The following is a 17,160-nucleotide window of genomic DNA, read 5'->3' on the forward strand; positions in this document are numbered from 1 at the left end:
ATACTTTGGTTAAATAACCTATAATAATAATATTAATTCTGTAAATTAGATAATTATTAGAACATAAAAGTTATAAAATTTTCCATATAAAAAAATTACATAACTTTTAGTAAATTGTATTTTTTAAAAGGTAGAAACTCAGGTCAAGTCGACTTCACGTGAAGTTGATATCTGAGAGTCGTTAGATGACTTCTTGACAAATTTAGTTAGACAATTTTTTCAATAAGATTTTTTTTTCTTTGTTAGGAAAATGCTGTAATATATTTCGTGCAAGAGTTATTATTGCACAAATGCACATTATATTGGCAAATATTAATTAATGCATTTCAGAAAAAATAAAAAGTGTAATATTCTTTGAAAATTAATTTATTAATAATAAAAGAAATAAAATATAAAAATTTTAAATTTTAAATTATTAATCTTAAATTTAAACTATTAATATAAAATATAATACATAAAAATATAAGATTTGTTTAGTTACCAAAAACTGCAACACTAATTATAAGTTTGGTAAATCGCTTGCTTAAGAGTTAGGTCTAGGGAAGAAACTTTTGCACATACATTGTGAATTTAAATATGTTTATTGAGATTCTTAATTATGTTATTTTTTTTTTGTTATTACATTTCTCAATGTCGAAATTATATGAATAAATCTATATTCCCATTCTGATCATATACGTTGAAAGGGATTTTGTTTCCATATTAATACTGCTATATAAATAACAGAAAATTTTAGGAGATCAGTATTTTTTATCAAATTTGGTCAATATAAATGTTAAATTATTTTTAATAATAATTTATGTGTGTAAATTTTGATAAATATAAATATAAATTATATTGATTTATGTGTATAAAATTTAATAAATATAAATGATATATTTTGTGTATAAATATTTATAAATATTAGTATAAATTATTGTTAATTAAATATTAATTTAAAATAATAATATTTATTGAACCTGTCACACTGCTGTATAAATAAAAGATGATATTAGGATACAAAATAATCAATTTCATTAAGTTAAAACTTGTATGTTATTCTTAGAGTAAGTTAAAAACCACCGGAATAAAATATTAGCAATAATAATTTAAAATACCAAACTTTGACTTTTCTGCAATATTATCAAATTGTAATAATTTTATCTAGGATTTATTAGAGCCCTAGCTAGGATAACTTTTTAGAATCACACTACTATGATCCAACAAAGTCAAACATCCAAAATGAACTGGCTAGAGTTGGGTTGTTAAGTATTTTTTACTCGACATTTATTTTAAATCCAACTTGGAGATATTTGAATTCATTGTTTCTTCACTTCACCCTAACGCTATATGACACTCTTGACTAGTCAATAATCCATACAAAAGAGCATCATAAAATAAGAAAATTTTTAAGTGTACTAGTAATACTAGTGTATCATTAATTTTTAATTGTTAATTTTAATTATAAAAAAAATATATAATATATATAATTAAGATCAACAGCTAAAAATCACTGATATATCGATATAACGGTATACTTGAAAATCTTCCCATAAAATATAGTATTTAGGCATGATTTTCTTTGCCTATTAGTATTGAAGTTAAGTCTAGCGATAGATAAACAAACGGACAAGGTTTTTTTAATTCACAGTAAATAATACTCTTTTCTTGTTTAAAAGATAAATTATTTTTTGACAATATGAAAATTTATAATAAGTCCCTAATTATCCAGGTAACTAATTTAAGCAGTCTATATAAATAGTAATTTACTAATGTGTCAGGAGATGTTTAGACTAATAATAAATATTGTTTAAACTATTTACTTAAATAATTAAGTATTGATTAAAATTTTTTAATTATGGAAGATACTTCATTTTTCGGACAAATATTCAGAATTTGAGAAGATATTTATTCTTTAATTTATTTATGAGATTTGTGCAAAAAACTTATCTCCAAAATTCATTTTTTTTCTAACAAAAATATTATTTACATATTACAATTAGTCATAATATATTTGTTTATATATATATATATATATAATTAATTAATTTTAATAACTAATTTTAATGTATATTTTTTTTATTAGGATGTGTATTAAACTTGCCCTAAGAATGAGATGCGAGCTGATATATGAATATGAACATTAAATATTATTCCTAGTCTTCAAATTTGAAGACATGTTAAAGGCAAATAGTATCAGAATATTTGAACTAAACAAGTATTGCCTGTGTCTCATGTGATTGTAAGAATAATAAATATATACAAGAAAATTAAAAAAAATTGGAATAAATAAACCATAAATTTTAAAATATGTTGATAAAAATATCTTAAAAATTTGATAAAATATCTAACCATTAATTCGTTTCATTTTTTTTACAGTAAATACTTACATGTTATTTTTTTGGTGTACAAATACTTACATCTTATATTCTTATTATTCACTGGCCGATAGTTCTTATAAATAATGTGAAAGATTATAATGTGTTTATAATACGAGTAGAAATAATAAAATAATTTTAATATCTATTTTATATTTAAAATTTTATTCAAATAATATATATTAAATACAAAGATTTTGATGTGTTTGGATAAAAAAAAATCTATTAGAATCTAGACAAATTTATAATTCACATTTAAAAATAAAATAACTAATTCTTCTTAGTTCTAATTTAATATTATTAATGATCATATTATTATTAATTATATTCTTGGGATTATCAAAAAATTTAATAATATTTTATTTAAATTAATATAATTATTTATTTGATTAATTTAAAATAATAATTAAATAATTTTTTAGTAAAGATTATAATATTCGTTAGTGTGTGACCTATAGGTTTAATATTAAATGAATAGTAAATTAGTGATACTAAATTTATTAATTAAGGTTGGCATCAATCAACACTTTTCAATGACCCGATAATATGAAGTAATATATTTTTTCTAAGAATCCTGGAAGAACAAAGTATGATTCATTTTATCTTTTCAACTCTTAGGTAACCTTTAAAGTATAGTTTAAGAAAAAGTATAGGTAAACAATGAAAATACTAAACAATATGAACAATAGATATATCAGATGTTCAATTCACTAAGTGTGCGGATGGTTATCCTAATATTAAGATTTAAGTGGGTAATTTGGGAGTGTATTTTTACTTTATTAGACTAATTTTAGAGTCTATTGTTCACAAAAGCCATTATCTACCTAGCACTTGTTACCATTATTATTATAATAAACCATAAATAATATAAAAAATTAATTTCTTCATTCTTCTATCCTCTTGGCCGATACTTTATTTATTTTAGTCATTATAATCACAAACTTAACTCATTATCTATCGAAAGTTGGCGAATTTTTTATTGATTAATAATTAATTTAAAAAATATTTGGATCATGCGCAATATCCATTCAACTAATGTCTTAGAGTATTAGTTATCCCGAATCAAAGTATTATAAATATATTATTAATTACCATGATATTCACATATCAAAAGAAAACTCTATTACAAAATTTATTTTAAAAATATTCTATCGACAAATATGCAGTAATTATAATAATTAAAATTTTTTAAAATATATAATTCAATCATCATATCTTTATATATAATATCTATATATATATAATTTAAAATTTATTAATTTTTATCCAATAAAAATTATTATATATTAATCTATTCGAATTATTAATATTTTTTAAATAATGTATAATAAAAAATAATTTAAATTAAATTATAAAAAATATTTATTTTTTAATATTATAATTTTTGTCATAATAATAAATCTTTAAATATAATAAAAAAATTTATTATATTATTTCTTAATTAAATAATAATAATAAATTATTTAACACATAATAAATTAAATCGTAATTGTACAATTTATTTCCAACACAACCTGGCATACTATAAAACCATTTCAGCTGCTAATTTTTTAGTATAAACAATGTCTCCATACTAATGGAGGTAAAAGTCAATTGTGGCCATAACAGCATAACTAGCCAAATTCCTGAGATGATCATATATATATATATATATATAATACAGTATAGAACTCTGAGGTCTGCACCGCTAATTCTCCAACTTCTGTAACTGTACGGTTCTAAAATTGTGGCCATCAAGTTTAGTTCACAACGCCATCAAAGACACACGTACCCTTTTGTCCTTTCTTTATTTCACTTCATATGTCTATCTTTCTATCTATGTCAATGTTAATGTTAAGGTGGCCTTTCGTATTCATAATATAAACAACAGAGTAGCCTGTCTCATGCACTCTTTTTTCAATTCACACACACCCTTCTCCTTCTTCTCCTTCAACTCTCTTCTCAATGATTTAATCATTTCTTTTTGTCACATGTAATTTCCCTTCTCTCCCCCATTTTCTTTTTCTTCCTTATCAGTTATGTACATGTGAATCTCGAATCTACCCTCTACTTTGTTAAAAAGTTTTATCACTTTTTTCTTCTTCTTCATATTCTCGCACCACACAGCACAAAATAAAGGAGAAGAGAGAGAGATAAAAGCACTGGTTCTTAAATCTCTCTCTGTGTCATAACGATCAGATAGCGAATTTCCACTGCTCAATCATGTACTCAGTTCAATTCCCTATTTCTATTTAATTCTTATTCAGCCACCATTTCCCAAAAGAAAAAAAAAAAACAGAGGAAGAGAAAAACAGGGCTCCTATTTCAGCTGCAAAGGTATCTTTTCCATATCCAATTGGCTGAAACTTCATTGACCCAATTGAAGGTTCATTTCAAAGTTTTCATCTTTGAACCGTTTCAGGTACAAGGGAGCTGCGAGCTCGAAATCTCAACATAGGATTGGTGTTTGTGTCTTGTGTTGAGTGTGTGACAAAAAAAACAAATAGAACATGAGAGATACCAACATCCTTGTGGTTGGTCAAGACGGGATTTTGCGGCCGTTGATGAAGACCGCGACGAGATCCACGACGGTTCTAGTGTTCTCTATGCTCTTCATATTCGGCGCGTTGGTATACACGCTCCTTCTCCCCTCGCATGTAAGTATTTGTACTTTTCAAAAACATATATTTACTTTTCAAAGCTTTTTTTTTAATAGTTACTCAACCTTGAGTATATGAAGATATAAATAAAGAAAAAGTTTAGGGACCAACAACTTTTATATTTTGTGGCTAGCACTTAACCATAAAAAAAAAGTGAGTAATTCACATCATTAAAATTATTGATGGTTACAAAACATAAAAATTGTTGGCCCTAGCACTCCTCTATGGATAAATTAACAATTTTAATGGGCAATTAAATAACATCCTTTTACCCTGTTTTAGTGCAAATGCTTTGATTGGTTGTGATTGTGAGTGAGGTTTGCTATTTTTAACGTTTCTCTTTGTTGAGAACGTTACCCTTGTCTTGTACTAAAATTGTCAAGGGTAGAAATGGTTATTGATTCTCCCTTTCTCCCTTTCTCGTTTGCTTTAATATTGGTTTCATCAATAATTGATTGATTAGTGGGATTTATAAGAGGATTTCTCTTTAGATGGGTCATGTATATGTGTTTTGGCCTTTTAGGGTAACCAAGTTACCATGCACATTGTTTATTGATAATGCATTAATGTTAAAGTTGAGTGAATGATTGAATATAACTATTAAATAATTTCACTGATTTCACTATATTTTTATATAATAATTTTTAGTTATTAATTTACGTAAAGTTAAATGTAACTGAATTTCCACCATCAACTTGATATACAATAATCTCATCCAAATATTTTATTAACTTGTATTCTAAAATATATTTTTATTGAAATGATAGTAATTTTAAGTTATTAATATAATTAATATGTTAAAAGTTTAAAAAATTATTTATGGATCGGAGTATTTATTATTATATTAGTAAAATTTTTTACTATAAAAATAAAGTTTAAAATAAATTTGACGAGAAATTGTGTATTTAGTGATCACAAACACTTGAGTCTCAAAATAATACATTATTAAATTAGAAATAATGTCCACTACTCTATTATTGGCTTGTTATAAAGTCGTGAGATTTCGAAATTAAAGCAATATTTTTTCCATACTAGTTTATTATTGGAGTAACAAACTACTAAGGGAGGTAGTAAATGCTTATATATAGCATATGTAACAAAAAGAGAAAAAGGAAAGAGAAGAGAATATACCATATAGAAGTCCTTTAATCTATAAATACTTGTCCTTTTACATGTGTGTAGTTTATGTAGACCCAAGGGCCAACAACCATGTAGCTAGCTAGGTTTCTTGTGACTTGTGACCTGTGAATTTGTGATACAATAAATGAGGCTCTTACACATAAGTAAAGGTAAGTGTTAAGAATATGATACTTGATTTGTCAAATAAAAATTAATTAGGTGTGGGTTGATACTGGCTGAAAAAGGCAAAAACAAAAGAAAGTTTATTTTTTTAAAAAGTAATTAATTTTGGTGTATAATAATAAAAGAAAGTATATGATTATTCAATTAAATTGTTGTATTTAAATAATTTTTAAATAATAAATTCAAAAATCATTTACTTTTATTAATGTAATAATATTAATTATTTTTTTTTACAACGTCTAGTATACAAAAATTAAATCCTGAGAATATTAGATTTGTGCATTGTCTGAAAAGCCCATGAGGTAATGTAATGTACCTTTCATTAGGCAATTTGATTGAATTATTGTAACACTATGATAATACTAGCTGGTAAGCACTAATCAATGTAGTTTGAGAAATTAGAAAGTCTTTTTTTTTTTTTTTGGGTATTGAGAAATTAGAAAGACTTATCAAGATGTTAGAAAACTCCAAGTCCTAATTCCTAACAAGCGCCGCTTTTGTCGGGTAATGTCACAAGGAATTGAGTTGAATTACAACACATGAGAAGATAGACTTGTATGCCACGTGTCCTTATGTGGGAGCCACTCATGACTTTGATAGTCATGCATGGAATCTATCTTGGATCCATTAACTTACGTTTTAAGTTTTAACCCTAAAAAAATTGTTATTTTTTAACCGCACTGCACCAAACTGGGACAGGTGTTCCCTTCTTATACTACATGTACTTCTTTTCTTGGTTATCTAACATCAAACATAACGTTATGGCGTTTACCTTTGAAACAATTCTCATGCTAACACTTGCATGCAACTTAGGTAGGTGACATTCAACGTTGTTTTCAAGTTGAACTATTTAGTTACGTGTTTGAGCTGTTGTTTGTTTCTTGATTAATAATTTCTAGTTGGCTCTTGGTGTTTGTTTGACTATTTGGTGTTATCATTACTAATTGATTTTCTAATATTATTTGAGTTATATGCCCATAAATGTAGATAAAAATCAGGGTAGAAGTGTAATTTACTAAAAACAAAAGTTATATATATGCTTAGAGAAGTATTAATAAGCTTAATACCTAACCTTGACTAATTTGCCTTGTTAATCATCATGATGTATTGAAATTATGCATTGAAATCTAATAGGTATTTCCAATGAGATAGGTACAACATTTGCATGCATTGAGTTGGAAGGAATTATACTTGTCACTGATTAAAAGAAAAGAGAGAGCATTTAATTTATTTTTCTTTAAAAAATATATTATTTATATTCCTTTTTATGTTATACACTGAATTAATATAAATTCTTTTGTTATTAGATGGATAGTAAAATCATCTCATAAATATAAATTTTGCATCTTATTCAAAGACAGTAATTTTGTTACTCTCTAACTGATGATGTCATTTTTATTTTGTTTTTAAATTATTTTAAATAAAATGTTAATTTAAAAAAATCACACAAAAAAAATTTCATTATTGATTTTGTTTTATTTTCGTTAATCTTAATTTATTTCTTACCATTTGGTGTTGTGAATATTTTTTAGCAGTTAATTATTTTTGGAGGCACACCTTCCAAACCACCAATACTAGCCACAACAGAAAACAACAATGTGCCTAAAATGACCAAAATGCCCCCAAAGCAAATAGAGATTCCACTAAACTGCACTGCATACAATCTAAACAAAACATGCCCCAACCATGAAGAAATCCCAGCCGACAATCAAGACCGTTTACCAAGCTCCACGTGTCCAGATTACTTCCGTTGGATCCACGAGGATCTAAGACCATGGGCCCACACAGGCATAACAAAGGAGATGGTAGACAAGGCTAGAAAAACAGCAAATTTCAAATTGGTGATTCTTAAAGGGAAGGCTTATTTGGAGACTTATGGCAAAGCGTTTCAGACAAGAGATGTTTTTACAAAGTGGGGGATATTGCAATTGTTAAGGAGGTATCCTGGGATGTTGCCAGATATGGAGTTCATGTTTGATTGTGTTGATTGGCCTGTCATTTTGGCTGAACGTTATGGTGGTTCTAATTCTAATAATGCTAGCAATGTTCCTCCACCACTCTTTAGATATTGTGCTAATGATGCTACATTGGACATTGTCTTCCCTGATTGGTCCTTTTGGGGTTGGTAAGCACATTTCACTTTAATTTTGATTATTGTTACCATTCAATATGTATTCAAATTAGTTATATTCGTAATTAAATCTATCGTAATCAAATCTACCGTGTTAGGTAGACACTAAAATCAATCACGTTATAAATACATATTTAATGTTTATAAAATAATTCATTTATTTTGTCTTACACAAAAGTTTGTTATAGTATTTTGTTGTGAAATATCTAATTCTTTTGGTGGTGGTTGATTATTTTATTAGTATAAAAATAACATGTATGAATCTATATATAGATACTAGTAGTTAATTTTTGGTATTTATTGAACTTTTTTTTATAGGAAACTCGAACCCGCAACCTCTTAATTGAGTATGAGAAGACGATGCCATTTGAGCTATAACTAAGTAGATACACATTTCTTTATTATTGAATGAAGCGTAGATCCTATCTAATATGAGTGTCAAACCTGATCTAACAGTAATGTAATGTGTATCGACTCAATTTATTAAACAAATCAATGCATATATCTGTATACAATTCTAGTATGATGAATTGCTGGTTGTATAGCAGGGGAATGAGATGATGCTAAAGAAACGTTTGAATGTTGATTTGTGTTATGTATGTATAGGGCTGAGATTAACATAAAGCCATGGGAGATTTTGTCTGGAGAGATGAAAGAAGGGAACAAGAGAACAACATGGCTTAAAAGAGAGCCATATGCTTACTGGAAAGGTAATCCTGATGTTGCTGACACAAGAAAAGACCTCATGAAATGCAATGTTACAGATCAACAAGATTGGAATGCTCGTATTTATAAACAGGTATTATTCTTATTATTATTATTAATCTTACTTAACTAGTGCTGTTTTTCCTGTATGATTTTGTCAGCTAAGTGTTTCAGGATAGAAAATACGAATACAGAAAAGAAAGATATTTTGCTTATTTTTGTATTTGTTGTTAAGTTCAGAATCAATAGTGATATAGAATTCAGTTTCATCCTCTTTCAATTTCTCATTCAATCTTAAACTTCATCAATTTCGTTTCAGGATTGGATAAAGGAATCAAAAGAAGGGTACAAGCAATCAGATTTGGCAAGCCAATGCATTCATAGGTCGGTATAACATTCATACTTTAGATTCATACTCATACATTTATCACTAACATGTGTTGTTCTTTCTAATTTCCAAATCATGATTCAATGCAGATATAAGGTGTACATTGAAGGTTCTGCTTGGTCTGTTAGCCAAAAATACATTCTAGCATGTGATTCTGTCACACTGCTTGTAAATCCACACTACTATGATTTTTTCACAAGAGGGTTGGTTCCAATGCAACATTATTGGCCAATTAAGGAAGATGACAAATGCAGATCCATTAAATTTGCTGTGGAATGGGGCAATACTCATCAGAATGAGGTAACCTCAAACTCAAATTAAGTTCAACTTGTTCACTAAGAAATACTAATGTCTAACTCAATAATATAATAATTCATCAGGCTAATAGTATTGGAAAGGCAGCAAGTGATTTCATCTATGATGAATTGAAGATGGATTATGTGTATGACTACATGTTTCATCTCTTAAATAGTTATGGTAAACTATTTAGATATACACCCACTTTAAGTTCTGAAGCAGTTGAGCTATGTGTGGAGTCAATGGTTTGCAATGCTAAAGGAAGAGAAAGACAATTCATGATGGAATCAATGGTGAAGGGTCCTGCAATCACCAAACCTTGCACCATGCCTCCACCTTTTGACCCTCCATCTTTGCATGAAAACTTGAGGAGAAAAGAAAGTTTAATTCAACAAGTGGATTCATGGGAAAAGAGTTATTGGGGGAAACCAAAATAATAAATCTTGATGTATATCAATTCTTTTTTTGCCAATTGAATTCTAAGGCATATAGTTTTAGATTATATATGTATTATTTTTTCTCCCATATATTAGCATCCTCTTTTGGCAGGTATAAATAGAATATACCTTGTGTCATAGATGGTTGAATATAGTATATGTATTTATTTGTAGGGTGTCTAAATCCAATATGATTTAAATTGAACCGTTTATTCAATTCAATTCAAATTGAACCGATTAAAATTGTATTAATTTGGATTTGATTGAATTCTATTTTTTATAAATTGTATGGATCGGATCGGATCGAATCGAATTTTAGATTTACTTCTCAAAACCGATCCAATCTAATCCAAATCGCACAAAATACTTTAATATTATTATTTTATTATTATATTTACAATTTTACTTATAATATGTTTAATTTGTTATACATTTTTATATTATTCATGTATTATTATTATTATTTAAGAAATATTTTATATTCAAAATATGATTTGTTTATTTATTTTAGTTAACCTATAATTTTATTTCTATTATTATGTTATCGTTAATTTTTTAAGATATTGTTAAAACTTATTATGTCATTATTGGTTATTTAAAATTTGATATTGAGACTTGTTATATATATTTAATTTTTTTAATTTATAAAATTGCAAATCCAATTCAATCTAAACCGCTCAAAATTGAATCGGATTGAAACGGATTTTTTTAAGAAATTATACAATCCAAATCGTATCGCAAGTAAAATTAGTATTTAGATCATATGAATCTTTTATTCAAAATCGATCTAAACCGCATTGCAAACACTACTTCTATTTATCCGTATGTGTAATGTTTTGAATCTTTTTTGGACACTAAACGACAACGCATCAAGGTTTGGAGGCCATTTAATCAAAACTGCGTCTTTTTGTTTGTGTGCCACGTTGGTAGTTAAGGCTGCGTTTGTTTTTAGAGACAGGACAGAACATGACACTAAAACGGAGACAATAGGACGGAGACACTAAAAATTATCTTTTATGTATTGTGTTTGGATACGATGGATAAGACACTAATGTAATGTCTAGTATTATGTTTGGATACACATGGACAAAACTAAAATATTATATAAAAGGACTAAAATAACCATGTGATTCCAAATTTTCTACATCAATACAAATTAATTTAATAAAAAATGAGAGTACGTAGGAGTCCAGACGAAACTTGAAAAAATATTTGAAGAGGCAAAAAATTTTAATAAAAAAATATATTAGTATTTATATTAAAATAAAATTTATAAATATAATTATTTTATTTTAAAATTTATTATTAATATGTAGGAATATATATGGTTAAGATTAACAAAAAAAATAAATTTGAGTTTGATTAATAAAAAATTTTGTTTAAGTTAATAAGCCAAATTAATTTTAAATAAAAAATTAATTTAAAAAAAACTATTTTTACATGAAAAACAATTAGTTTTTGCATATAAAAATCTATTTTTATTTAAAAAAAACTAATTTTTTTTATCTAAAAATTGATTTTTCTTTATAAAAAACTGATTTTTCTTTAAATTATATAAAATCAATTACAATTTATAAATTATTTTTTAGCATTTTAAAAGATCAATTTTACTTTTGCTAATATTTATCTTTCAAAAGTTTTAAGATTAATTATTTTTGTTATTATTTTTATTACAAATCAAATAATATATAATATAAGGTTAAAATGATATTGAAGTAAAACGATAAAAAGAAAAGAATTATCTACCCGCAATAAAAAAATTCTACAGAAATGGGAGAGTACCTGGAAAAGAAAGAGATAGAAGAAGAACAGTAAGAAAAAAGTATCTCTGAACAACACAATAGCAAAAATAAGAAGGGGTAATAGTGGAAAAAAAGGAAAACAAAATAAAAAAAAATTGTCCGTGTCCACTCTTCCAAATCCCGTGTCCATCATTGTCCTTCGTGAAAGAGTGGACACAAAAGTATAAAAAACTGTCTCGGAGACAATATGTCCACTGTCCATGTCTCTATTTCCAAATACTTTTTAAACAAGTATTGTCCATGTCTCCGTGTCCTGCCCCCCGAAAACAAACGCTACCTAACAGACGTTAGCGAACATTAGCCACCTCAGTCAACGAAATGACGGAAGAACGAACGTGAATATGTTGGTTATCTTTCGGGACGACTTTGATTAATTTTATCTTTCAGTGACGAAAATGAAGATCGAGTCAAGGACTATTTTGACTATTAACTCAATCTACTATATATGATTGATAGCAAGTATGAGGAGGATTTTTAAGCTTTTAACTTCATCCGGAAATAACAGAATATATATAAATACAACAAGAATCAAGAAAAAATAAATGGCAATATTGACTAGAGAGCTGTGTGTAAATTCTTTATTCCTTAAAATTTGTTGAATATCAGTATGCAAAATTGTGGTTTATTACGGCTACTACTACTACTAAAAAATAAAAAAGTAAAATAATTGCATCTAATAATCTTAATCCATCTGCTACTAAATCCAACTGTAATCATTTCATTTTAAATGAAAATTTGTGAGAAAATTTCAATCATACGTGTAAAATCAAGTTAATTAGATTGTAATTAAAAAAAAAAAGCTAAAATGAAACTAGCATCACAAAGACAAAAAAAGGTGTCTGTAGTGAATACAAATGAACAACCAAAGAGAACACTCAAAGTATAACCAGCAACCAAAATACCAAATCCAAATACAAAAACATGCCAACAAAGGATAGTATTTCTGGAAATGCCTTATTTGAATTGAGGTGAAACATTCTAATAAGAGGTAAAAACTAGAAAGCAGGCTTCAGAATATTCATGATGTGCCAATGTCACCCATCAAGGCACTTTCACTGCAACCTGTTCTTCAGTTCTGCTACTTTCAAGCAATTGCAACATAAATTCTGTCTGCTACCTCATCCACATATCCAAAGCAAGCATACTTCCAATTCTTCTTGAGATACAAAACACCAATAATTCCCCAAAAGCCAGTTGCAAAGCCAACGGCTATGACAAAGTATAATAAACAAAAACTGAGTGGTTGATTCTAATATTTTGCCAAGTAAGCAATGTTGCTATCTTGCTGAAATGGCATTAATAAAAAAAAAGATGTTTTAAAAATAATGTGAATAAATTTATGTATCTACTTTTATTTATATATTAAGAATAGATGATAGAAAAGTTTGTTTTAGTTAGAGGTTAATTAAAGTTAACAATAGTAATTACCTCATAACCATAGTTAATTTATTTAACCTATTGAGTTAGGTTTTAGTAAAGTTAATTTTCTAATAGTTATAAATAGTGGACAATAATACGTACTCTATAAGTACTCTGTGGTTTTTCTTTTAATTTTAAGTTTTGTATTTGTTTATATGACAAATTCACTTTTTCTGAATTTTCTTCTTCCACTTCAATTTTATTTTCTTCAATAAAATTAAATCTAGAAATTGGCGCGAGCTAAAGAATTAAGGCTAAAAAAATGTTGATATGAAAGTAAAATGTGTGATATACTTTAACATTGTAATATTTGGTGTTTTTTAAAATTGTGGGAGTACACAAATTGAACCCTTCGATTTGTATTTAAAAGTTAAAAAAACTCAGAGTACACAAATTGTGTTATGTATGTATAGGGCTGAGATTAACATAAAGCCATGGGAGATTTTGTCAGGAGAGATGAAAGAAGGGAACAAGAGAACAACATGACTTAAAAGAGAGCCATATGCTTACTGGAAAGGTAATCCTGATGTTGCTGACACAAGAAAAGACCTCATGAAATGCAATGTTACAGATCAACAAGATTGGAATGCTCGTATTTATAAACAGGTATTATTCTTATTATTATTATTAATCTTACTTAACTAGTGCTGTTTTTCCTGTATGATTTTGTCAGCTAAGTGTTTCAGGATAGAAAATACGAATACAGAAAAGAAAGATATTTTGCTTATTTTTGTATTTGTTGTTAAGTTCAGAATCAATAGAGTGATATAGAATTCAGTTTCATCCTCTTTCAATTTCTCATTCAATCTTAAACTTCATCAGTTTCGTTTCAGGATTGGATAAAGGAATCAAAAGAAGGGTACAAGCAATCAGATTTGGCAAGCCAATGCATTCATAGGTCGGTATAACATTCATACTTTAGATTCATACTCATACATTTATCACTAAAATGTGTTGTTCTTTCTCATTTCCAAATCATGATTCAATGCAGATATAAGGTGTACATTGAAGGTTCTGCTTGGTCTGTTAGTCAAAAATACATTCTAGCATGTGATTCTGTCACACTGCTTGTAAATCCACACTACTATGATTTTTTCACAAGAGGGTTGGTTCCAATGCAACATTATTGGCCAATTAAGGAAGATGACAAATGCAGATCCATTAAATTTGCTGTGGAATGGGGCAATACTCATCAGAATGAGGTAACCTCAAACTCAAATTCAAAGTTCAACTTGTTCACTAAGAAATACAAATGTCTAACTCAATAATATATATCTAATTGTTTTTTATGGAATATAATAATTCATCAGGCTAATAATATTGGAAAGGCAGCAAGTGATTTCATCTATGATGAATTGAAGATGGATTATGTGTATGACTACATGTTTCATCTCTTAAATAGTTATGGTAAACTATTTAGATATACACCCACTTTAAGTTCTGAAGCTGTTGAGTTATGCGTGGAATCAATGGTTTGCAATGCTAAAGGAAGAGAAAGACAATTCATGATGGAATCAATGGTGAAGGGTCCTGCAATCACCAACCCTTGCACCATGCCCCCACCTTTTGACCCTCCATCTTTGCATGAAAACTTGAGGAGAAAAGAAAGTTTAATTCAACAAGTGGATTCATGGGAGAAGAGTTATTGGGGGAAACCGAAATAATAAATCTTGATGTATATCTGTTCTTTTTTTTTTTTTTTTTGCCAATTCAATTCTAAAGCATATAGTTTTAGCTAGGTTATGTATTATTTTTTCTCCCACATATTAATTAGCATCCTCTTTTGGGAGTATAAATAGAATACACCTTGTGTCATAGATGGTTGAATATAGTACATGTATTTATCTAAACTAGCTAGAGTGACATTCGCGTAATGTATGGGATGGTAAATTAATGATAATATATAGTATATTTTAAAAAATATTATATTATTTAAAAAATAATTAAAATATATACAAATTAATATTAAACTTCATGTGTTTTTTATTTAAAATATTTTATACTACAAAAATTTTTTATATTAAAACTTATATAGTTATATCTTCTTTTGTTATTTTTATTTTTATATTTGTTTTAATTGATGAACTTTGTATTTTTACATGATGTTTCTCTTTTTTTTTATTATTTTTGGTTGTTGTTGGAATTGTTTCTTTTTTCTTCTTATCATATATTCTTGTGGAGATATATTTTTTTCGAACGGTTGATTTGTATATATTTTTTGGTCTATTATCTTTTTTTTGTTCCATCTTTGTATATATATGTTCTTCATGTTCTTCATATAATGAAGATGTGCCTTAGATTTGTTTATTTTTCTTTTTTCTTAATCTCTTTATTATTATTTCATCTAGGTCTGATGATATTAGTGTTGGTGAAGTTGGTTCTTATAATCAATAAAGAATATAAATGATGTTTTGAATAAATAAAATTTTTGTTGTATTTTCTGTTTTATTTGTTGTAATAGGAATTAAGTTTCGGTATTTTTTGTTGAAACAAATGTATTGGTAATAGTGTATTATTAAGAGCATAGTTAAAATTATTTACTTTAATTTCAAATATAAGTGTGAAGTGTTAGGTACCAAACAAATAATACAGCAAAATATAGAGAAGAAAAATTAGAAATTTGTATAAAATATGAAAATAATTCAATAACTTTTTTTGAGAATTACAACTTCTCTCTATCACAAGGAGATTACCATTACACTCTCTCTTGATAAAAGGAGAATATTCCTCTCTATATATAGGAGAAAACCTCTCAAAGAAATAAAACTCTATATGTAACTCAATGTTATTATTGTTCTTGTTGGATAACTTAATTGAAATGAATTAAAAAAAAAAAACTCAATTTATAGGTGAGTCTCTTCAATAAGAATCATCCGTCAATTAGAGGTATATAATTTTTCTCTTTTTCAACCATTAAAATTCTCAAGTTATAAATTAGGATTGTTTATTACCTTTCATTTTATTTAGTTATTATTTATTTATTTATTTTCTAAAATTAGCTTTACTAATTTTCACAATCTCCCACTTAAAACTAATTTTGATAAATTTTCAAAATTTATGTTGTTCATGTATTCGATAGGCCATATGAGGATCTATACCATTCAAACTTTTCTATATTGATTAGTTTTGTCATCGCATCTGCTAGGTTATCTTTCGTGTGAATCTTATGCATAACAACACTCCCTTCTTCTATTACTTTTCGAACAAAGTGATATTGTACTCTAGTGTGTTTTGTTCTTGAATGAAAGGCAGGATTCCTTGCTATGTGCAAGGCACTCTGACTGTCACAATACACAAGAATCTTCTGTTGTTTGTGCCCGAGTTCCTCCATCAACCTTTGGATCTAAATAGCTTCTTTGCATGCTTGTGTAGCTGCCATATATTCAGCTTCAGTAGTAGATAAAGCTACAACAATCTGTAATTTAGATAGCCAGCTCACAACTCCTCCTGCAAGCATGAACACATATCCTGTAGTAGATTTTCGTTTATCAAGATCACCTGTAAAGTTTGAATCGACATATCCATTGACAATGAATTCCAATCTTCCAAAACATAATGCAACATTCGAGATCCCTTTGATGTATCTCAAGATCCTCTTAACAACATTCCAATGCTATTTACCCGGATCTGTCATAAATCGACTTACCACCGCAATTGCTTGAGCAATATCTGACCTTGTACAA

The 17,160-nt window shown here is 27.3% G+C and overlaps 2 protein-coding genes across 3 annotated transcripts; both read left to right on the top strand.

Annotated features, from left to right (window-relative positions):
- Positions 1 to 3,914: 3,914 nt before the first annotated feature.
- LOC112751792 (uncharacterized) lies at positions 3,915 to 10,508 on the top strand. Of its 2 annotated transcripts, none has more exons than XM_025801055.3 (7): positions 3,915 to 4,673; positions 4,759 to 4,993; positions 7,834 to 8,423; positions 9,036 to 9,228; positions 9,454 to 9,518; positions 9,612 to 9,822; positions 9,903 to 10,508. In XM_025801055.3, the coding sequence occupies exons 2-7, from the start codon at positions 4,847 to 4,849 to the stop codon at positions 10,254 to 10,256; spliced, it is 1,560 nt and encodes a 519-aa protein (XP_025656840.1). In that variant the 5' UTR covers positions 3,915 to 4,673; positions 4,759 to 4,846; the 3' UTR covers positions 10,257 to 10,508. The 2 variants fall into 2 exon arrangements, with proteins under 2 accessions (XP_025656840.1, XP_025656839.1); XM_025801054.3 differs by having other exon boundaries at positions 4,024 to 4,673; positions 7,831 to 8,423.
- Positions 10,509 to 13,885: 3,377 nt separating this feature from the next.
- LOC112749418 (uncharacterized) lies at positions 13,886 to 15,464 on the top strand. Its single transcript, XM_025797670.2, has 4 exons — positions 13,886 to 14,083; positions 14,311 to 14,375; positions 14,469 to 14,679; positions 14,788 to 15,464. Exons 1-4 carry the CDS (start codon positions 14,030 to 14,032, stop codon positions 15,139 to 15,141), a joined length of 684 nt encoding a protein of 227 aa, XP_025653455.1. The 5' UTR covers positions 13,886 to 14,029; the 3' UTR covers positions 15,142 to 15,464.
- The last annotated feature ends 1,696 nt before the right edge of the window (positions 15,465 to 17,160 follow it).

The sequence above is a fragment of the Arachis hypogaea genome, chromosome 15 (genome assembly GCF_003086295.3).
Source record: "Arachis hypogaea cultivar Tifrunner chromosome 15, arahy.Tifrunner.gnm2.J5K5, whole genome shotgun sequence".
Taxonomy (NCBI): Eukaryota; Viridiplantae; Streptophyta; class Magnoliopsida; order Fabales; family Fabaceae; genus Arachis; species Arachis hypogaea.

What these genes read in the sequence shown, in the direction of transcription:
- LOC112751792 (XM_025801054.3), top strand. Translation starts at nt 4,847, where the DNA reads ATGAGAGATACCAACATCCTTGTGGTTGGTCAAGACGGGATTTTGCGG. An exon ending in CGCTCCTTCTCCCCTCGCAT is followed by an intron (nt 4,994 to 7,830) that starts GTAAGTATTTGT and finishes AATATTTTTTAG; the next exon opens with CAGTTAATTATTTTTGGAGG. An exon ending in GATTGGTCCTTTTGGGGTTG is followed by an intron (nt 8,424 to 9,035) that starts GTAAGCACATTT and finishes ATGTATGTATAG; the next exon opens with GGCTGAGATTAACATAAAGC.
- LOC112749418 (XM_025797670.2), top strand. Translation starts at nt 14,030, where the DNA reads ATGAAATGCAATGTTACAGATCAACAAGATTGGAATGCTCGTATTTAT. An exon ending in ATGCTCGTATTTATAAACAG is followed by an intron (nt 14,084 to 14,310) that starts GTATTATTCTTA and finishes GTTTCGTTTCAG; the next exon opens with GATTGGATAAAGGAATCAAA. An exon ending in GCAATACTCATCAGAATGAG is followed by an intron (nt 14,680 to 14,787) that starts GTAACCTCAAAC and finishes ATAATTCATCAG; the next exon opens with GCTAATAATATTGGAAAGGC.